Source organism: Melospiza georgiana, chromosome 9, assembly GCF_028018845.1.
Source record: "Melospiza georgiana isolate bMelGeo1 chromosome 9, bMelGeo1.pri, whole genome shotgun sequence".
NCBI lineage: Eukaryota > Metazoa > Chordata > Aves > Passeriformes > Passerellidae > Melospiza > Melospiza georgiana.
In genome coordinates this window covers 10,054,255-10,076,612 of record NC_080438.1, presented here as the reverse complement: position 1 = coordinate 10,076,612, position 22,358 = coordinate 10,054,255, and the positions used below count along the sequence as shown (strand labels likewise).

At 48.2% G+C, this 22,358-nt stretch overlaps 1 protein-coding gene across 4 annotated transcripts; it reads right to left on the bottom strand.

Annotated features, from left to right (window-relative positions):
• Nucleotides 1-195: 195 nt before the first annotated feature.
• On the bottom strand, nucleotides 196-19,328 carry LHX9 (LIM homeobox 9). Of its 4 annotated transcripts, none has more exons than XM_058030531.1 (7): nucleotides 19,244-19,328; nucleotides 18,867-18,999; nucleotides 13,211-13,329; nucleotides 11,317-11,519; nucleotides 10,223-10,578; nucleotides 4,660-4,862; nucleotides 196-3,499 (listed from the first exon to the last, which is right to left on the bottom strand). In XM_058030531.1, the coding sequence occupies exons 3-7, from the start codon at nucleotides 13,325-13,327 to the stop codon at nucleotides 3,242-3,244; spliced, it is 1,137 nt and encodes a 378-aa protein (XP_057886514.1). In that variant the 5' UTR covers nucleotides 13,328-13,329; nucleotides 18,867-18,999; nucleotides 19,244-19,328; the 3' UTR covers nucleotides 196-3,241. The 4 variants fall into 4 exon arrangements, with proteins under 4 accessions (XP_057886514.1, XP_057886511.1, XP_057886513.1 ...); XM_058030528.1 differs by having other exon boundaries at nucleotides 13,211-13,494; nucleotides 18,867-18,985; nucleotides 19,244-19,297; XM_058030530.1 differs by lacking the exons at nucleotides 18,867-18,999; nucleotides 19,244-19,328 and adding an exon at nucleotides 14,550-14,624 and having other exon boundaries at nucleotides 13,211-13,494.
• Nucleotides 19,329-22,358: the final 3,030 nt, after the last annotated feature.

The window sequence follows — 22,358 nt, the reverse complement described above, 5'->3', positions numbered from 1 at the left end:
ATCAAGTCTTTTGTTTTTATTTTTTGGCTGAATAGATTTTTAAATGTATGATTATCATAACCTAATATTGTCTTTGTCTTCACTGCAGTGGATTTCCGATCAAACTTTTCCCCTTCTTTTAATACTTTAGGGAATTTTCAAACGTCGGGATGTTTGGCTGTAATGCCCCATGATTTGTTCTCCCTGAAAGAAATCATAGTGACAATTTATTAAACTACAGAGCAACCTGGCTTTTCGGGGTCTGCAATTCTATTTTGTGCTCAATATACCTAGCATTAAATCTTGATTCATTTCATCATACTATTTAGGTTATATTTGTCATGCAATTACTTTAGCTCCTAGTTTTCTGGCTCTTTTAGAGGGCTAAGATAGGGTTTCAGTATCAAATCAGTGGGGCATTACTTTGCATGTTCAAAAAAGGAGGTTAAAAGGCTAAAATCTAAATTGCACCAGCAGTAGCATATACATTGAATATGAAGAAATTGAAAACCTAAGAAGGAACTGTACTTTAAAATATTTCAAAGGCCGTGTTTCTGTGTTTAATACCAATTGTTCATAGGTACCGTAAAAGCAAAGAGACACACAGGTACATGTAGACCTTAAATTTTAAAAAAATAAACAAAACAAAAAACCCCAACCAAAGAAAACCCCCCAAAAAAACTGATGGGAAATAAAACTCCTTAGATTCAAAATGGTTTATTCACACAAATTTAATAGGATATATCACAATTGTTTGGTCCATAAATATTTAGGGGAAATAGTTTCTATACAATGCATTTATCAATAAACAAAGAAACATGGACAATTTTGCTAGACCACTTACTGTACTATAAACACGAAGCTCAATATATAAGATTATTGGATTTATCAACTATATCTGAAAGAGTGCACAACTGCTTTCTATGACATGTTTGTCCCCTCTAACAGGATACACCATAAAAAGAGTTTCAGAAATAAGAGGTAAAACAGTACAAAACTAGTGAGGTGTCAAAAGGGCTTAAAACAGTTAATTTAACAAACAACACATATATCCTGATTTTTCACAAACTTACTCCCAAGGTATATCATAAGGCACATAGTAGAACTGAGTTTTAATTAGTCTACTTAATAAAGTAGATCTCTAGTACCATATATTGTTCTGTCAAAGAACAAAATTTATAAGTATCAATATTTTTACCTGTAAAAGTGTATTAATAAAGATCTCAGCCTTACCAAGGTCTTTTGGTCTGGTTAGTGGTAAATGCCCATAAGGTAATAGAAATAGGAAAAGTCAAGATTCAATATCCGTAGAAGATGATAACCATACTTGCTAAATATATAATGGCAAACACACCTTTCTTCTATTACAGTGTTAACATCTCTTCCATCATCTTTTTTAAAAATAAGCTACTTTTCTGTGCTAATTTTCTAAAAACCCTGAGCAAAAATTACAATAATGCACTTTAATGTGGGCAGTGAACTGTCAATATGTAACCACACATTTATACAGCCAAAAAGGACACCTTTAAAATATATTAAATAGCCACTTTGACCACCAAAAAGAGATTTGATGGTGTCTAAAAAGTGGGGTATATGTGCAAAGTTATTCTTAACAATCCACTAAAAGCAAGACATAGATCTTGACTGGTTTTTGTTCTTTTTTTTTTCTGAGACTCTCCACAATCTAATTGGTGTTCAACTACAATAAAAGGATACAAATGAACATTCACCACTGCCCAGACCATTCAGACTTTTAGCTTAAATAAAACTAAAAAAAGAAAGATCACTATTGTAAACTAAGAAATGTATTCAGATCAGCATCCACAAGGCTTCTGAGTTTATCGGCTTTGAAGTTATTCACTGCCAATTCCTGGTTTTGTGTGATTTTTGCTAACATTTTTTTCTTTTATACAAAGTTTAAAAAGTTAAAGTATATGTTAGAGATATTAATGAACTAAAGATTTTAAGTTCCTGTGTTAAACAAAGTGTCTGATACAATCTCAGGAAACATCTAAAGAAAATTCAAAATAGTAATGAATAAATTGTACTGAAATATTTTTTCCTTAAACATCTTAATAAATTATATTTTGCTTATTTCCATTTCCCTGAAAAAAAAAAAAAAGTAGGATTTGTCAAAAGTTAATTTGAATAGTACACATGCATTGAATAGTACCCCTTTTTGAAAATTATTTTTGTGCTCCCTAAAGTAACTGGGCAACCTCTTGTTTGCTTTGGAGGGACGGCATCGAAGCCGTGTAGCCAACTGCAATTTTTATCTTTTTTAATTCCAAAAATGCAGAGCTGCTTGACAGACAAAAATTAAAACCCCTCCCTAGGCAACGTTTTGGATCAGTAGGACTCTCCACTTGCATTGTTACTCTGCTATTGTTACTTTAATGACATTCTTATAGGAGTGAGCTCGCTCTGGAGAGTTTTTTCCAGATCTTGCCTCCTTAATGTGGGTCACAAATTTGGAGACCAGCGGCCTGGTCCTGCCATCCTCACCCACATGTGCTCTCATCACTGAGTCTCTCTCCAAGTCCTCCATCAGGCATGGCTTTCAGGTGGCCAAGGACGTCCCAACTGGGTGCAGAACTGGCAGAGGAGCATTTAGCTATCCCAGTGAGACTCCCCAGTGCTCGGGGAGAAGCAGGCTTGCGACTACTGCATTAGGAAAGAGCACTGGTACTTCCAGTCTGACTGTTTTCATGATTACTCTAATTCATTTTGTATTTATTTTTCAGCATTTAAAAATAAATAGTACAAAACTTTTGGATGCATTATGAAAATAAAATTGAATTTGGGGTTCTTAAATGCTGTAAGTGAACATACAATCCTGAAGCAGCATTCTTTTGGCTATAATTAAAATGGTTTTTATCTGGTTATCAGGGAGGAATAGAATCTTCTTTTTGTGGGGGGGAACAATCAATTTTTTTCAGGGTTCTGGAAATAAGTAACATACAATTTTAAGAGGCACTTATTAGAATGATTCATCACCTTGTCTTCAGTCATTTGATAAATTTAAAGAATTTGAGTACAATTTACCAACAATAAATGTTCTTATATTATAGCAACATATTACTTCAAACTCATTTGCCAGGTGGCTGCAGATGCTACACATCAAGCTGTTTATTTTCCCAAATATTTTGTGGGTTTGTTTGTTTTTAAAAAGGCTTGAAAATAATAATAATTATAATAATAATTATAATAATAATAATAATAATAATGAAGAGTAAGAATTTAAAAAAAAAAAAAGGAACTGTTAGAAAAGGTTCGTTAAGGTAGTTTGTGAGGGGCTCCCGGATTCGTGGCTGTCCAAGTTAGAGGTCACTGATGTCACTACAGTGATAGTGGGATTGGTCAGGTCTGTTAAAGTGGTCGCAGTGCCGGGTGGAGTGAGTGCGCCGCTGTCTGCTGAGGGCGGTGCCGGGAGCGAGGTGCCGTCAGCTTTATCGACACCCCCATTCTCCTGCCGCAAAAGGTTCCTTCTGAATTTGGCTCTTGCGTTTTGAAACCAAACCTGCAAACCAATCCCAATGGATTTCTTTACCGATGCTTGTTTTGCTTTGCTTTGCTTATTTTTGTCTTTGTTTTTGCTTTTTAAATTCATTTTTGATGTTTGATTTTGTGTGGCACATCACCTAAGTCATTCTATAGCTTTTCTTGCTACTGGTGGTACTGACTCTCTGCGTACAGGCCCAGTGCTACAGGTGCTTACAACCCTCAGAGAGCAGCCTCGAGAAAAATCTGCTTGCTCACTTACCCAAAGAGAGCAACTCTCTTGATGGCCACATAGTGTTTCTTGAGTTGGGTAGCTTTGAGGTCAGGCCACACAAAGATTGAAGCAAAGAGTGAGTGAGCAGATTTTTGCCAAGGCTGAAAGCCTGCCTCGATTATTTGAAAAGGCTGAAGAGGAAGGAGGGGTAATTACAGCGTCCCTGTCTTACAGATTGTTGATATGGGTCATCTAGTCTTTCTGTTCTGTAAGGTTCACTGGCAGTTTGAGGTGACATGTAACACGGACAGGAATTGCCACTAATAGATTCTCCTTCTACCTCGCTCACTGCCCTTCTTTGGCACTCTGCATGTAATACACACCTCGTTTAAACTTCACTGAGCTATCACAAACCATATAGGGATTTTTAACATCATTTGCTAGGCTGTCCTTCACAGGGACTTTTGACTATGCAGGCCCTTAAGGAAAACAGTCATCTAACAAGCATTGGGAGGGGGAGCCAGCTGGTCCTGGAGGATCATATTGGTCAAATCTTACTTCAAACACATCAGGGATCTGCTTACTGAGGGGCCACATTAACTCCTTCAGGGGAGCCCAAAGGCTTCACCCATAAAATAAGTAGATTTGCCACCTCTATCCTTAGTGCAGTCACTACAGAGAGACAACCGCCCCCGGGAGATCTACTGGGTGGGTGAACTCTGCAGACATTCTCTTCATGGTGAGGATGCAGCTGATCACAAACCACAGTTTGGTGTTTGGCTGCCTCGGGGCAATAAGGCACACACATTTGGCACTTCTGCCACGTAACACCATACCCCTCTGCGCACCCACTAGGGACACACCCAGCAAAAATATTTCTATGTACATTGCTATAGTTACACATAAGGGAAAGGCTATTGACTAGCAGGGCAAAATTCTGTCAAGCCTGTCATGTGGCTTCTTACCTGCAGAACTCTCTTGGTCAGGCCTGTTTTCTGGGCAAGCTGCTTGAGGTCCTTGGCATCTGGGTTGTGGTTGATAGCAAAGTAGGACTTCATGGTACGAAGCTGGTGGTGTTTGAAGGAGGTACGCATGCGCTTTGTTTTCTGGGATGGGGGATAAGGCTGCTGGTCTCTGTCCAGGTGATCTGCCTCATTCTCATTACAACCTGTCAAATAAACACAGTGGAACAAGGAGTTTAAATCTTGAGTAACAGGAGGGAGGGAGGGAGGGAGGGAGGAAGGAAGGAAGGAAGGAAGGAAGGAAGGAAGGAAGGAAGGAAGGAAGGAAGGAAGGAAGGAAGGAAGGAAGGAAGGAAGGAAGGAAGGAAGGAAGGAAGGAAGGAAGGAAGGAAGGAAGGAAGGAAGGAAGGAAGGAAGGAAGGAAGGAAGGAAGGAAGGAAGGAAGGAAGGAAGGAAGGAAGGAAGGAAGGAAGGAAGGAAGGAAGGAAGGAAGGAAGGAAGGAAGGAAGGAAGGAAGGAAGGAAGGAAGGAAGGAAGGAAGGAAGGAACTAAGATAGTACAAGGATAAGTACAGATGTGATAATTGATGAGACCAAAAAAGATGCAGAATATTGTCATTTTCTATCCTTATGCTATGTCCCCAAGGCCTGTACCTACTGAGGGAAGACTTTGAAAGTTCTATCTCCTTTGGCATTTATTTCAAACAAGTCTTTTCCCTGTAGTAATTGTTTTGCTTTGGGCGATCAAAGAGTCATTTGAAATCTCATTCAGATTTTGAAATCTTACTCATTGAAACATTCTTAGCTTGAGAGAAGAGTTAAGGTCAAACCAGCATTTTGAATGTTTCTGAGCCTTTCCCCCAAATCACAAGCACCTATAAAAAGAGATGTACAGCAGAGAAGTTTGTTATGACAGTTCATCATAAAAGCTGCATTTTTTGCTGATAAAATGAATGCTTTTGGACTCTGCCTGGGAGTCTATATGAACTGCTTGAAGCCCTTCATCTGTAAAACATATCCAGGAAGCAGTTACATCAAGACTTGATCCAGACCCCCAATTCCAATCAGCAGTAGGGCTTAGTTAGTACTGGTTTAGGACATTTCTACAAGCAAGGAGCTATGAGCTCAAAACTTGAAGAGTTTCTCTTCTTTCTCTGATTCAGTATTTTCGAAGTGTCTATGAAAGATAAGTTTGTTTCAGATTACACATTTTTGGGTGTGAATTGTACACAAGGGTTGCAGCTCTTAGGGGATGGTAGCATTATTACTTCATATTGGAGAAAGAAATTATTGCATTAGCAAAAAGAAAAGTAAGAAGTGTATCTGTGCTTTTCTTTTCAGCTTAAACAAAAGGGTTAGTAATTTCTAGGATCTCATTTTATAAAGATAGTTTGGTCACACAGGAGAAAATTAATGGTGTCATCATAGCAGGGAATATTAATTAAAGAAAAGCTAATTAAAAATGCTTCAGAATGTCTGTAAATTAGACAGTTTCATTAGTTGCTCATTTTGATTTTTGAACTGCTTTCCAATAGTTACTGGATTATTTACAAGGCCTAGCTGATCCCCATTCCTAATTGAGAGAAAGAGAGAGAGAAGAGAAAGAGGGAAGGCACACAATACAGAGAGACTGATGTCAGCAGTGCTGAAAACAGAGGCAAAGCAACTTGAAACCACAAGAAAATAAAAAGCTTCTTGAAGGTGTTTTCTCTTTTGAATTATAAGACAAGTCAACATGAACAGATGCTGGTAAGACAACACTTTGACAGAAAATCAGGTGAATATTTAATTATAGCTAGCTTTGCTCCTAGTCTTGGTAAGAAGTATATCTGTACTTTCAAACAAAGTAAGCTGACACTTCTGAAAAGACCAGGAGTTGAAAGTTGCCTTAAAAACAATTTCAGACCAGATTTGGATTGTATTTACTACTTGTTTTCACAAGCAATCACACTGCCTTCAGTCAAACTGTGTGGGCTGTAACTTATGAGCTGACATAAATCAGAGTACCAGAATTCAGTCCTCAAGTTTTACTTCAGAGTTGCAAACTGCTTGTTTATGTTGTTTTTCTTGGGCCACTCAACATAAACTTCCTCAAGCTCCTCTGTCCTGCTTACTGCCTTTGTTTCTGTGCTCTGCTCTTTTTTTTTTTTTTTTCTTTTTCTTTTTCTTTTTGCCGGTGGTCTACTTTATTTTGGTTTTTATTTTCAAGAGAAAATGAGAAGAGGGCTCCAAGTATCTTCAGACAATCCTGGTTCATACCATGATTACAGCTCACTCTCTTTTATACAGTGTTGTGTGGTTTGGCCACATCCTAGAGCAGAGTCTTAAACTATCTCCTGGAGAACTAAGGGAAAGCACAAAGTTAGGCAAGACACTGCTCATTTCTTTGCAGCAGGATTGGAGGGTTGTTTAATTTCTGCTTTCAAAAGAGCTAGAACAGTTTGATTCTTATTGCCAAGAATTCTTCAAGTGAACTCTTCATAGTTTTTCACACACACAGAGATAATGAAATGAAGTAAATAGCTCTTTGAGGAACAGATGTGTAAAATATTTTCCTAAGGAAATCTTCTTCACCATCTTATTTCCATATCCTCTAAGCTCTAAGTCAACACAGTTTCCCTTAAACTATATATTAATTATATGATATAAGATGTTATATAGAGAAAGCCTTGAATGTTTTAAGTACTTTTGAATAGTTTCTTCCATTTTTCACATTAATTCCAGACAGCTTGCAAGTATGAGTGATTTCTACCTCATAACATTTTGAGTTATTTATAGTTGTGTTTCCACTTTACAACCAAGGAGCTGTGAAAAAGGAATTAAATTAGCAAACAAAATACAGAATAGAAAAGCTGTTGTAGATTCTGCAGCAGAGTCTGATTTTCCATTCTGGACCAGGGCTCAGCTCCCCTGTAACATAATGTGCACACAAATCTAAGCCAGGGCCTGCTGGATGGCTGTGAATACACACATGCTCATGCTCAGCTGGGTGAAGCTGTTGGCTCCATCGGAGTTTCGCTTTTAAAGCTCGGGGTGGTTTTCCATACTGGCTTGGCACACGGTTCGGACACCGCGGCTGGGACTGTTTGGGAAGGAGCTGGGCTCACTGGGGAGGTCACGGCCGCGGTGCCCCCGGCCCGGAGCGCCCGGCTGAGGAGCTGCGGGCGCGGCGCTGTCCGGCTCGCTGCGCTCCGGGCGCGGCGCGGGGCAGGGCTGTGCCCGTGGCTGTCCCGTCCCCGCGGGGACACGGCGGCACACCGCCACACGGCCCGGACACCGCCGGGGGCTGCGGGGCCCGCTGCTCCCTCGGAAGGCGGCAGCCGCGCATCCGACGTTGAGTTTCTGCGGACTGCTCGCCCTTTGTAAATGATTACGTGCAAGAGCAGTTACTGAGTCACAGGGCAGAGAACGAAAAATGTGTGTAGGGAAGTGGCTGCCAATTAGTTCGAGACTTTTTTTTCTATAAAGAAGCGGTTTCATCTACTGCAACTCATTTCGTAGCTGTTCCAGACTCGCTTTCCTCCCCCTGGATTTGGGGCGCAGGGGGTCAATGGGCTGGAGCCGTTTGCACCGGATGCACGGTTTGGCTGCAAACTTTCTCGAGACCATGTGTCAACCCTGGACATAGCTAGATAATGCTTATAAAAAAGAATAAAATCACGGCCCTAACAAAAGGGATTTCTCAGCCATCTAGCCTGAGTCCAAAGCATCAGAGCGTTTGTTGATTTGTTTTGGTTTGTTCTTTTTTCTCTCCGTTGCCCGGAGGATTCTGTGAGTTCTCAATGCAATGAGCTGTGTTTTCATAATGGGTGGTGCTTTTTAATCTGATTTGGAGTCAGTGGTACATCTTATATGGCCCGTTGTGGTAAAGAAGGAGAGTTTTAAGACCAGCACACAAAGATTATGTCAGCATTCGCAAATAATGTCTCTCTCGAGTCCTGATCTGAAGTTTAAGGGGAGCTTTATCATATCCACAACTCTTCATTTTACCATAACTTCTGGTTCTAATTTTAAGGCTAAATTGTCCCTAGGATTATTTCCCTTTAGGAATCTGGGGAATCGAGTGATGCTGCGTGAACCAGGGATAGAGACCAGAGCAGGGAGAGGGCACACGGGAAATCCACCATTGGAAGCTGGAGCTGAATGAATCCTGGCTGCGCTACAGGTTCCCTTTTCTTTAGCAGCTTTCAGAATTGATTGGAAGCCGCTCCGTAGCCAGGGATTCCAATGTCATCTTCAATTAACAAGGAACAATTAGCGCAGTGATTACCCTGGCTCCAAGGTCTACGCATCAGAGGAGATGAAATCGCCTTGCACAGCTCCCTGGTTCCCAGCTAAAGGCCGTTTCACGAGCGGCCCCAGAGGAGGTGCCGGGGGAGGGCTGGGGAGGGCGGCGGGGCGGTGGAAGATTCCTTATGGATCTCAGTGGCAGCGGGTTGAACCCGGCGCAGGAGAGAGAGCTCCGTGCCGAGAGCTGTGCGCTGTTACCGACACGCGATTGTCGGAAGGGGAGGCCCTGACCCCTCTCCCGGCTCCCCGGTGGGGCCCGCGGTCCGCAGCCCTGGGCGCGGAGCCCCCGGCTCCCTGCCCCAGCCGGGACGGCTCCATGGGGAAGCACACCTTGCATCACTCCCGCTTCCCACGGCTTTCTTTCCTCCGTTACCGTCCATGGGAAGTTTAAGGTTCCCTAAACGATTTTGGAGTCAGAAGCTTGCCAATTCGTATTTACCCTTCCTGCTTTCGTCCTTCATCTAATGAAACTCTGCCTCAACTGCTTGGTCATACCTGACACTCCTGTACCTCTGGCCACTAGCACTGTTTATACACGGTTTGGGTATTCATGTGACTGGAGTTATAGAGGATATTTAATACAGGGCAACACTTGTTCCTTTCCTACTGTTGAGAGAACAGAAATCATTCTCCTTAATTACATTTCTTAGGGTTTAGTTACAGGAAACAACATTTATTCGTTGACCTCTTGTACAGTTTGATCATTTATGTGTCAGTAAAACAGAATTATTCAGCCTGAAGAATTAATGACTATAAATTCAATATATAAATTGAGTTATATGCATACTACATTGGTATTGTAGGAACCATATACTATAACTTTTATTCTATTTTTTTTATTCATTTGGTTACTCTTAATTTGAGGTTTAAGTGGTGAATTTTTTTTAGCTAATCAAATATAAATAATGATAACTACATCTCTGAGATTCCAGTAGAGAAAGCTATGTGGTTTTGGGGTTGGAGTTTTTTGTTTTGTGAGGGGGTTTTTTCTTTTTTTTTTTTCTTTTTTTTTTTTTCTTTTCATTTTTTTTTTGTCTTTACCCTGGGAAGTGGCTAAGTTTGGGTGTTTGACATTAATAGGCAAAGACAGCCTTTGAGGAGGGCTGCTGTTAGCTTTCCTGCAAATGCTCCAACCCTCAGAGGGCTGTTTGTTTGATTTTCCAATGGTTAAGCAAGATTTGGCCTGGCTGAGTTATTCACGCACTGCCTGGCTGAGGGGAAGCCCGAGAACGCTCTGTTCGCGGTAGCGGGAGGCAGACTCGGCGTGTGTTTCCCACCTGAGTTGTAGCTGACGATGTCCACTCCCAAGGCAGGGCTCTTTCGTTTCCTGGGCCTCCCCTTCTGGACCGTGCCAGTGCCGTTGAAGTAAGGCAGGGCCAGCCCTCCGCTCTTGGCAGCCAGCTCGGTGTAGCTCAGCTGAGGGGGGTATTCTCCTTGCAAAAGGGACTCGAAGTGGGCCCTGCAGTAAACCAGGTTGTCCTTCATGCCAAAGTGATCGCCCGTGGTCAGAGTCTTGTTGCAGGTGGTGCAGGTGAAGCAGCTCAGGTGATAAACCGATTCCCTGGCTCTCATGACCATTTCAGAGGCTGAGATCCCAAGGTGGCAGCGGGCACATCTCTGCACGGAGAACCTTCTGAAGGAAACAGAAAAGTGGGCATCAACTAGAACGGCGAAGGCAGAGCTTGCCCCGGTGCCTCCCGGCCACGTGAGGGAGCCTGTCCCCGACAGGGTCGCGCCCCCCGGCCCCAGGACGGCCCGTGACACCGGCTGCGGCCCCCGGCCCGCCTGGTGTCGGGACAGCCTCAGGGAACCGGCCCTGCTGTCCCAGGGGAGCGGCTCGCCCTCCCCGCCGAGCTGACTCGCTCTCCCGGGACTTTGGCGAAGGCCCCGCCGCTGCCCGTGCGCCCGGGGCCGGGCGGGCCGAGCTGGGGGAATCGGGCCCCGCTCTCCTGGCGCTCCTGGCAAGACGAGGGGAGCCGCGGGGCGCTGGCCAGCGGGACAGCTGCAGCACACGGACCAGCGGGGCCCGCTCCCCGGGCCCGGCCGCGGGGCTGGGCGGGGCGGCGGGCTCCGGGCATCGGGAAAACCGGCCGGCTGCGCCCACAGGGGAATTTCGGTCGGGTCTGTACGGAGGGAAACCGCCGAGCAGCGGGAGAGCCTTCGCCTGTTTGTGCACCGCCACACATGCTCAGTCAGCGCGTCCCCTGACGGCCCGTTCAGTTCGGAAACGTGCGAGGCTTTTCTGAGGGGACTAAGGAATCGCTGACTGCGAAAAGCTACCTTTGAAAGCCCGTGTGGAGAAAAGAGCGTTTCTGTTCACAGTGCCTTTTGAGGGGATGTGTTTTGAACCCATGAGGACTGATTGCTGTACCTGTAGTAATCCTCCTTGCAGTAAATACTGCCGTCCTTGGCAAAGCAGGTGAGTTCTGACTCCAAAGCCAGTTTACATTCACAGCACTTAAGACACCTGAGGTGCCATTGTTTGTCAACAGCCAGCAGGTAATATCTGTCTGAGATCTTCCCTCCACAACCAGCACACAAAGCAGGCTTCTCGGGGCTCATGGGGGGCATGTTCTGCAAAACAACCACACCACAAGGGATGAGACAGGGAGAGAAAGACAGGCAGGCAGGCCGGGCTGGGGACGGGTCCTGCGCAGGGCCCGGGGCTCATACAAAGGCACGGCTCTCTGGGACCAAACTCCTGGCTCCCGGCGGGAAGTTTAAGGGGGAACCAGGATCATCCCCGACAGTAAAGTGTTTACCGTGATTCACAGTAAACCTCTCCTTACGATCTCGTGTCATTTCAATACGTGAAAGCAGCGGATTAGGCCGCAGTAGGAAAAGCAGAGCCCATTCTTTTCTGAGGTTCTGAACTTAAAGTCTGAGGCTTCCCCGTTTTTTTTAGCGTTATTATCTTAACGAACTTCACAGGAACAGCGTTTTAAAGTAGAAAAATACCGGTTTGCTGTTCCTAAAGTTTATGGCAGAGGATTCAGGCTTGCACTCAGTCTGTGGCAAATTTTCACCCGTATTTAGACGAGCTGCAACCGCGTCTCTAAAGAAAGATAGGCCTTTAAAAACAGGAGTAAGAGAAAGGAAACAGGTGGATAATGTAAAGAGCAGCGAGTATGAACGCTCACCAGCCCCGCCAGGGACGTGGGCAGAGCGGTGGCACGGGCTGGTTTCAGCTCAAACCAGTATCTTTTTCTCAGTAAACTTCTGCGAGTTCCCATTGATCTGCTCCCCACGAGGAGTGCCGCTCGGGACAAAGGGAGATGGAGGGACGGCGGAGACAAAAGCTCGGCCGTGAAACTCGGGGCAGCTTTTGCTGATAAAGTTACAGGGGAAAAAAAATCCCAAACATCTTGTTCTAAAGTCTCAACTGTTTTAAGGGTGCAACTCTGCATTCACTTTTCAATCTGAAATTGTGTTCCTCGCTCCCTTTCCTTTTTAGCAATGGCAAGGTGAGTTAAATTTACATTGCAAATCCTCATGTAACAAAGCATGAGTTTATTTAAGAGAGGGGGTGAAGGACCCTAAGTCTCAAAATCTTAAAGCAGTTTTCCAGGCCGTTACTTTGTCTGCAAAGTCTTGTGCGCGATCGGCGGAAGCCCTACAAGTTGGAGAATGGGAGATCTCGCTTTGCACAAAGCGCAGCGTGACACTCGATTTCTCCGCCATCCCTTACTACATATCCGAAAACTTTGGTCCTTTGACTAAGTAAAGAGGAGATGTTACTTTCCAAGCAAAGTAGTCGGCCGGCAAAACACTCAGAGAGAGCGGTGCCTCTGTATCAATCACACACTTCAGACCAAAGACAGTTACGAAAGTAAGTAGTCGCGGTTTGAGGTTTAATTTAGGAGGTGCCAGAAGCGCAGAATAAAAATAAGGCACACCTCGGGAGCTCCGGCTGCCGCCCTGCTCGCAGGGGCAGAGCGGCCGCAGGCAGCCGCGGGGGCAAAAGGCTGCTCCGCCGCAAGGGCTGACACCCCGTCCCTGCCACGGTTCGGAACAGATTCCCCGCTAATCCAGAGAGCACACGCAGCGACATGGGTTAGACAAATGTACAACCGAGCCCGGCCAGCACAGCACCCAGCGTACGGGTGGGTTTACAGGGAGCGTCGGAAGGGGTTCCACAAGCACGGGGTGGCAGGGAAGGTACAGAGGGAAGCAGCGTCTTTCTCTTCCCCAAAGTCAGGGTCTGTCCCGATGCGGGTCCATGCTTGCAGGGATTCCCTCGCAAAGAGCGCCAGCTCCATTCTTACCGTATCTCGGCCGTTCATCTGTCCCCCTTTGGCCAGGCGGGACTCGGTCTTAGATCGCCTCTCCATCTCTTCCATGATTCCTTGGATGTGGCCTCCGGAGATCCCGTGGAAAAGCATGGCTGGGGGACGGAAAGGACAAGTATTTTCTTCTGCTCTGCACCCCACTATTTCCATATACAGACCCCAGAGTCTTTAGATCATCCAAAATGTTTACACCGAGGCGCACAGCGCAGGGAGGGAGGTTGCAAATAGGAGCTTCTCTTTGCGCAAGCACTGAGGGCTTCCTGAAGATGTGCAGAAAATAAACAAGGGGGAGAAAATGTAATAATAATTAGTTTAAAAAATAAAATAATAAAAGCTAGCTAAAGGATCTGTTACTGTTCTGGAGAGCTGGGGGTTTCTGACTGGAGAGACTTGGACCTGGGGCAGTAGAATCAGTCGGGAAAGGATATAGTTTTGAATACAAAGAAAGCAAAAAGAAGTGCTATTTTCAGCAGTCCCTGGTTGCTTTAAAGTTCCCAGTGCCTGTAGGTTGGATTTGGGACTGCTGCTTTCCGGAGCTCTGTCCAATTTGTTAAGAGACTAAAGCCAGCCCATTTTTGATAATTTAGTAGGAGGAGTTCTCTCCCTTGAGCTGCCACTGATTTTTATTCAGACAACAAAGACCTGTCATACTCCTCTCAACCCCTAGTGATGGGCAAGCAGTGACAAACATTACGGTCGGGGCTGTGGGTGGGGTGGGATTTATTACCTCCCCCAAACACGGAGTCCCGGGAGTTGGCGGCGACGGCGCCTGGCGAGGGGCAGGGTGGCCCGCTCTCCCCCCGGGGCCCCGCTCCCCGCGGGCCGCGCCGCGGGAACCTCCGTTCGGCTGCCGCTCGGGCTGGCCCCGCCGCGGGAGCGGGAGAAGGGAGAGGAGCGCCGGTGCCGGGCAGCCGAGCCGGGCCGGAGCGGGGGAAGGGAGAGGAGCGCCGGTGCCGGGCGGCCGAGCCGGGCCGGAGCGGCCGCAGCGCTCCCCGCGCCCCGGGCCCGCCGAGGGTGTTGAGGTTGGGGGGAGCCGCGGAGGCAGGGGCGGCCCGGGCAGTTCGGGCGCTTCCCGGGGCGCTGCCCGCCCTGCTGCCCCGCGGTGCCCCCGCCCGTACCCGCAGCAGGATGCGGCCCCTCCGCGGGGCCGGTCCCGGCCGGGCGGGGATGCCCCAGCAGGACCCTCTCCCCTCGCCCGCTCCCCGGCCGCGGGCTGCGAGCGATCATTGTGTGCAGGGGACCTGGCGATGCATTCCTTCCAGGCTAATCTCTCTGCCTGCTCTCCCTCCCCGCCGTTCCCCGTTTTCCTACTTACTTTTCACACCACTCTTCCTTGCCTTTCCCTGAAACAGCTGCTGGCTGTTTCCTGACACCTCGATCCCTACTGAAGGATCTTCCTGGCGGCAGCCCTGCGCTCCCTGCTCCCTGGGGAACACTCCTCACCAAACCCTAGCGCGACTAGTGAAAGAAGTACCCCAGCCCCCACTTCCTTTCCAAAGCATCCCAGAGACATCCTCAGGGGCTCCTCGAGTCACCTCTTCCATGTAACCCAAGATTCAGGCAGCAAGTTTCCTCCCCTCTCTTTCCCCCTAAGTAGCTAAAATTAATGTTATTTGCAGATTGAATGTTGTTACATTCCTCCGAGTGCCAGAATACAGCTCATAAAACACAATTTCACACAAAGATGAAGTCAATCAAGTGAAATAAGCCGGGATTTTTTTTCTCTGTTGGCACACTAGACCCTGGACAGCAGGGCTGCTATTTACTGTAAGTAATGTAATTAGCCCTTTTGGATGGGAATCAATGTGTTGTATATATGTGTGTGTTTTAATAAGAGAGTAATAGCTATAAAACCAAAGAGTCTCAAAAAGGGCTGAGGGAATCTCCCTTAAAAAGGCCAGAAGCCATAGTCTTCTGCAGAGCACTCCCGGACTGGAAGAAAAAAAATATCTGTGTGTGGGGAAGGAGGAGGAAAAGATAGGCTTTCCTTGGAGAAAACAAGTCAATTAGCACAATAAGACATCAGGAAAAATAAACAAGGTGATTCAGTCCGGGATACGGGAGCTATTCGCTCGGGATCCCCAATCCTCCTCCTCCCTCCCGCGACGCCCCGGCTGCCCGGGGGGACGGGCGGAGGTGCCTCCCTGTGTCCCCGCCGGGCACCGGGAGCGCGGCGGCTCCCCCGCGGGGCTGCGGGGCCCGGGCCAGCGCTGTTGCGGGGCCGGCGGCTTTGTTGAGCGGCCCGGGAGGAGGGAAGGGAAGGGAAGCGAAGGGAAGGGAAGGGAAGGGAAGGGAAGGGAAGGGAAGGGAAGGGAAGGGAAGGGAAGGGAAGGGAGGGGCGGAGGCGCTGCGGGCGGGGGCGAACCCCTGTGCGGGAGGGTTCGCCCCGCTCGCCCTGCGCCCGGCAGGTACCGCCGGCCTGCGCCCGCCTGGCTCGGGGAATCGCAGCGACGGCTGTCGACAGAGGTCAAAACATCTCCCTTAGAGACGAGTGTGTTTCTAATCGTTGCAATATAGTCTTTGCGCTCTACAAGCACGTTCAAGGTTTGTTCTGGGTGTTTTCCCCTTCGAAGGAAATTTTTCTGTATTCTCCTCCAGTTATGTTGTCGGGGTAACTCACCCTGCCCCTGTTTAACGTTGCGTGCGCTCTCCTGGAAATGGTCTGCATTTCCCGTGGCGTTCGGGTTGCCAAAGATACCTCGGCGTGTGCCAGGCAGGACCCTCGCCGACCCCCGCCCGCCCGGGCCGGCCCCGCAGAGCCCTCTCGGAAGCGCCGCCGCCGTCCCGCTGTGACCGTGTCCCTGCCGGGCTGAGGACCGCCAAACTCATCGTGCCCGCCGGGAGCGGGGAGGGGTCTGGGGCAAGCCCCCGGCTGCCGCTGGGCCCAGTCCCATCGGAAGATAGAGCGGGGATCCTGTGCCCCCCGAGCAGGTTGTGCCCCCGCCTCGGGTGCCTCGGGCGCCTCGGGTGCGGGCACCGCTGCCCTCTCCCCCCACTTATCTCGCGTTTGCTGTCTCGGGCTCACCGAAACGCTCTGCAGGTGCGGCGTCAAAGCATCCAAGGCAGAGACACGGAAAATATTGCTTGCTAAATTCCCGTCTCTACCTTAGCTCGACGGCGCCGTTAGGAGTAATTGGGCAGACTCATAACAAAACTCAGAAATGACTGAGCCTCCTCCGGTTAGACACACTTAATTAATTAGAGGGTCCTTTCTTTCTGCTCCATCAGGTACGGTTAAGGATACGCTACTAGCTACTGCTGCTCCAGTAAAGGAGGCCAGGGGTTTCCAAGGCGTTTTCTGATTAACATCCTAATGCTGGCAGACCACTTCTTACCTAAAGGGACACTAAAAGTTTGTTGCTAGCATCAAACGTGACTTCTCCGTTTCCAAAAGGCCTGTAGGAGATCAAGGTAAATCTATTTCAATGTTCCTGAGATCTCATTCCTCGCTGTGAACTGGAGCTCCGCTGCTCTAAGGCAGGCTGGTAGCGAGAGGTTGCCATTATAGCACGAGGGATTCCGTACAGTTTTGCTGGTTTGCTTGGGGGGTGGGGGAGAGAAAAGCTCACAAAGAACACGACAGGGAACCTAAAATCCAAATCTACGAGCCTGCCCCTCATGAATCCATCGGCATTAGCACTTTGCCTGTAAACGACAGTTTCTCATCTCAGGGCTCTTTTATCTCCTTTTGCCGTAGCATTTGAGAAAGAATTTCTGATGTGCAATATTCAGAATATTTTAGTAACGCGACAGGCGCTCTCGGTCTTTTCCTTTCTGTAAGGCTCTACCCGAACTCCCCGAGCTAACGGGGAGCTGATGGGGAGGATGGGGGATACATCGCCGTGGAGGTTTCCACAGGTACAGCGTTTGCCTGCCCACGCAGGGCTGGAGAGCTCCCGGACATCCCCGCCCGCAGCTCCGCGGGAGCTGCCGGAGCCCCTTCCAGCTCCGCAATTATCGTGTGCCCCGGGAAGGTTTCAGCGTGCGGTCCCTGCCATCCGCTCTGCCACCGAGCCCGCGCTCTCCCTGGCCACGGGCTACGGGCTAAAGCCCATCGCAGCGTGAACCGTCTCGTGTTCAGTTCGGAGGATTTAGGACAAGGTCTATATGCAAATTAATAATTGACCAACAATAATTAGGAGAAGAGGGAGGGTGTTCAGGCGGGGGGTGGGGGTGGGGAGGAGGAGGAGGTGTTCTTTGAGGAGAAGCGGTTTGGGTTTCGCCTGCCGCATTTGAGGCCGTGGCGTGTCCGGCTGCGGGCGCGGGGCACTGCCCGGGCCAGCCGCCCCCCGCCCCGCAGGGCACCAGAGCTTCACACCCTCTCCGTCAGCACCTGAACTTTTCAAGACACTTCCAGTTTAATCATTTCCAGAAATTTAAAGCGCGTAGTAATAACAGCAACAGGATTACGATCCTGTTGCCTGCAAGTCGGGTGGTTAAAGCCAGGTCTATTTTTAAATCCTAACGCTATTTTCTGCTCTACGAGCTTGTGGTGGAGTGCAGCGCTATTAATGATCAGTCTCATCTGTTTGTAAAGTCCGCGGGCACTGCAACCAATCTAGACACAAAGAAGGGAAATTTGAATAGAATTACATCTCTTGGTGGTGGCACCAAATGTAGCTAATATAGTTTTCAGTATTCAAATAGGTTGCGGTTTATTTTATCTCAATTTTTAAAATTATTTTTTATTTTAAAATACATTATTTAAAATTCCACTTCGGAGTCAGATACAACGTATTTTACCATCACCATCTTTCTCCTCCCATGAGTCCTCTCGCGTGTTCCGTAAAGCAACTTTGGGATCGCTGTGCTAGGGACGTGTTAAGGCCGGGGCACGGCAGCCAGACTCGGGCACCAGCCCCTCTCCTCCCTGCCGGGCTGCGCGCGGCTGGCGCTGCCAGGGACACAAGCGCAGGGTGGCTTTAACCGTAACCGGCAGCGGATTAAAACTCCCCAAACCTCCAATGTGCTTGTAGCGCCCGCTAATCTGAAAACATGTCAATTAAGACACGTATTCATCTGCTTAGGGAGATGATATTTTAAATAAGAAACAGCTAGGTGCTTTGCACAGTAATCCAAACACATATCTTCCATAGCCAAGAGCTGTGACTGACCACAAACAAGTGATCACACAGCCAGAAGAAAGCAGGAGAGGCAGATTATTGTCTAACATGAAACTGTTCACCGCCCAGGACCTCAGCACTGTCAGCTCCATAGCTGTCTGGTATTAGCTGTAATCGTATTTGCACTCCGCTTGTAATTAAGCCATTGGAAATTATCATGTTTTGCTGCTTTCGAAAAGGAATCCCTTACAGACTGGATTACAGACAGGTGAAAGAAGCCATTCCATTAAAAAAAGAAAAAAAAAGAAAAGAAGCACAAAAGAAGGGGCATTTTTAAAAAAATTGAGCTGAAAGGCTCAGGCTTCCCAAGCTGAACTATTTTTCTAGATTAAAACATAGATGCATGAAATGTTATCTGCGAATACACCTGGGGAAAATACCGTTCTGCATTGTTAAAAAAAAATCCCAACCAAACAAACAACACAACGACGCCAAAGAAACACCCTGCAAATTACATCCGTGAGGTCCAAATAGCTGCATTGCTAGCAAAGACTCATGCAGGAGCTTACCTTGACACCTTAGAAGCTTCTTCCAAAATTGTACCCTCCTTAATGAGTGATGAGGGATGGGTTTTGAATGGAGAAGAGACGCAATGATCTAGCCAGTAGATGGAGGTTGTTCCTTGCTCCTAGCAGAGGATCCCTATGTTAATTAAAATAAACAAGCTGCTTGGTGGAAAGATTTTTTTTTCCTCCCTTCTCTCCCTCTCTCTTCCCGCCCTCTGCATAGCCTTTGATACAGAACTGACGTGAATTTCTAACCTCTGACCTTTCACCAATGTGCACTGATACCTGTCTTTTATTTACTATTTGTTTCGAAATATTTCCGAAAACAAAACAAATAAATAAAGAAGAAGACTGAATGAAAGCAAAAAATTAAATCCCACCTCTCGATTTTGGCTGGCTTGCTGGATTTTCTTGATTAGCTGTCTCAGCTCCTCAGTAATCAGGTGAGGTGTTAATGGGGAGCTGGTTGTAAATAAAACTAATAAAGCAAAGAACATATTAGGAAATTAAAAAAAGGCGAGGACTGAGAGCCTGTTAAAAATATTGTAGCGAGCTGAGCGTTTCCCCATCACGTCGTTTTTTTCGTTCTGTGCTTATTCACAGCTGAGCAGCAAACCCCGGGTTGTTGCCATCTCTCCACATTTTTTTTTCAAATCGCATTGAACCAACCATGGACTGCATCAACCCTTCCCACTTTCATAAAAAGCCTCTCAAATGGAGTCGCTAAACAGCAAACTTCAGCCTGATCTGATGTGATATGATATACGGATTCATGGAGCAACCTCGCTTTGCCAAACCCGATGAAACTGTGAGTTGTCATGCAATACTACGCAGTCAAACCTGGGATAATTGTAAAAGTGAACCCAATTTAACCCATTAGAATAAAATCAGATGCCAAGATGAATCGGAATCATTGCTTCTTAGGTGACAGTACTGATGACAATTGATCCACCGGCTCAAAACAATAGAAGAATATAGGGTCGGGAGTAATTTCTCGTACTTCCTCCCAGGGGGAAGCGGGGAGCCGGCGGGGAGGCAGGAGCCGGCTCCCGGCCGGGCTGCGGAGGGGCTGCGGCCGCGCCTCCCGCCGGCCCCGGCGGAGCGGCTCTCGCAGGAGGGAGCTCACTGCGAACACCCTGGGGCCGGGGAGCTGTTTCTGCAGCAGCCACACGAGATGACTTCTCGCTTTGGCTTTGTTTGCCCGCTCCTCCTAACTCCTGCGACAGTTTCTGTCCTTCTCCCCTGAGCCATGTGACCCTCAGGTCTACGTGGCCAGCTTGGTAATCTATCTGAAAAAAAAAAAAAAAAAAAGGCAAGGGATGCTAATGATCTTCCTTGGAGTTTGCCAGCGGAGCCCCGGCGGAGAGCGGAGGAAGCGGGGCGGGCTCGGCTTCCCGCCGGGGTGCGCACCGCCGGGTGGGGGTCCGTCCGTGCGCTCCGGGCACAGCGGCGGGTCCCGGTCTGCTCCGGCTCTGCCGGCGGGCCGGCAGCTCGGCAGCAGCCGGGGAACAGCGCGGTGGCACCGGGAGCATCTCTCCCCGCCCCGGCTCCTTCCCGGCCGACGGGGGAAGGCCCCGCGCCCGCCCTCCCGCGGGCAGGGCTGGGCAGCGTGGGCAGCGTGGGCAGCCCGGGCGCCGCGGCGGGTCGTGCCCTGCTCCCCGTGAGCGCGGCCGGGCAGCAAAGGGCACATCCCACGCAACAGCAGCGGCTCACCTGGAGAAATCGGCCAGGGACGTGGGTCAGGGGTGTGTGTGTGTTTGTGCGGGTACTTCTGATAGAGAACCTAAAAGCCTAGTATGTCTCTGCAGGAGGAGTGGATTTAGGGCAGGGACCATGCGTTTTCATCACGCAGGGCTTGCTGTGCCAGCTCTGGGGCCATTGCAAACCCGTCTTGTTCCCGTGGTTTGGATGGCGAGAGCTTTTAGAATAAGGTTTCGTTAAATCCGCTGGCAACCAGGAAGTTTAAAGGCATCCCGAGCAAAAGCGGGAGCAGCTCCGAGGCAGGGGTAGCTGAATCCGTCTGTCTGTGCGTGCCGGAAAGCGGCTGAGCGCGCAGGGAGAGAGCGGCCTTCATGGGACTTGCTGTCTTCTTAACCTCCCTGAGAGAGCAGCCGCCATCTGCGCCAAGGTACAACAATAAGAATTATTAGTATCATAATCACCACGGTTGTTGTCGCTACGACTTTGAGGAAGAAGCCCAACCCGGCTCCGGCTCCGGCCCGCTGGACGCCCCAGCGGCAGACTCTGCCCCGTTCCTCCTCTTACTCTCTAAATCGCCTAAAATATATATATTTCCCCCCCCCCCCCCCCCCCCCAATTACCAGCGCTCTGATGGGAGCAGGAGGCAGAGGAATATGCAAGGCTCATAATAAGCCACCTGCTGCGTCGTGCCTAACTAACGTAGTGCTTTATTTCATGACTAGTGCCGCGGCAGCAGCACCGGCCCGTGCGTTACCAATTCCCCACGCGGCACGGACAGCCGGGACAGGAGCCGGCACGCTGCGGGGCCGGTGCTCGCTCACAGACCCGGACCGATGCTCGGATGCTGCGCACGGAACGCGGAGCCGCGGGCCCGGGTCCCGCCCGCTGCTGCGGGGCGCGCAGCCCGCTCGGTCCCTTCAGAGCTGCCTCTCCCCGCAATGACCGACCCCTCTCTCCACCTATTTGCATGCCCACGCGAATCTATATAAACAGCAGTAATAGCCTCATACATTACATCAGTATTTGTTAGCACAACCATTCCGAGTCATTTCAGATATTTGGACTCGGTTTGTTCAGTGTAGCTTCAACCTATTGACTTGCCAGACGAGATGTTCATGTGGACCCAGTTGCTAAAACCACGAAAACAGACTTTAGTTCTAAACTGTGCTACTCTCCCATCTGACGGATGTTAACACACAAATGAAATCCATTTGGATGTTTTTTGTTACCAGAAGGCTGCGCTGACGTTCAAATGATCTAAATCTTAGCATCTGGAGGCCTGTACAAGCATCGTTTTTTTTGTTTTTTTTTTGTTTTTTTTTTGTTTTTTTTTTTTTTTTATTTTTTTTTTTATTTTTTTCTGGAATAGGTTTCAAGACATTTCGTTCAACCCAAGCTGAGGAGGGATCAAAATGGGACACCAGGAAACTGACAATAGCTTCCCAGCTAAATGAAACTGTTTCATTTGAAAGGACCAAAAAGAAAAAAAAAAGAAATAAACCCTCCTATTGCCATTTACTTCAGTCCCTCCGGGCAACCCCAATCCCTCCCAGTCAAGGTCCATCATGGAGTTGCTGCGAGGCACCGGGATGTCCCGAAGGCCACCAGGGCCTGCGAATCTCCCCGCTGGCAGAGCGCTCCGCGGACCAGCTTCATCTCAGGAATACTTTTTGGGCTGGGGATTCATTTAGTGTTTTCTAGGCGCAGCAATTCATCGGCACTATGATAGAACATGTTGTGTGAGTGCCATTCAGCCTTAATGAAGATCTGTGGGAGAAGTCGTGCGAGACAATA

What these genes read in the sequence shown, in the direction of transcription:
- LHX9 (XM_058030528.1), bottom strand. Translation starts at nt 13,384, where the DNA reads ATGGAAATAGTGGGGTGCAGAGCAGAAGAAAATACTTGTCCTTTCCGT. An exon ending in CATCGTCAGCTACAACTCAG is followed by an intron (nt 4,863 to 10,222) that starts GTGGGAAACACA and finishes TTTATTTGACAG; the next exon opens with GTTGTAATGAGAATGAGGCA. An exon ending in TGACCAAGAGAGTTCTGCAG is followed by an intron (nt 3,500 to 4,659) that starts GTAAGAAGCCAC and finishes ATTGGTTTGCAG; the next exon opens with GTTTGGTTTCAAAACGCAAG.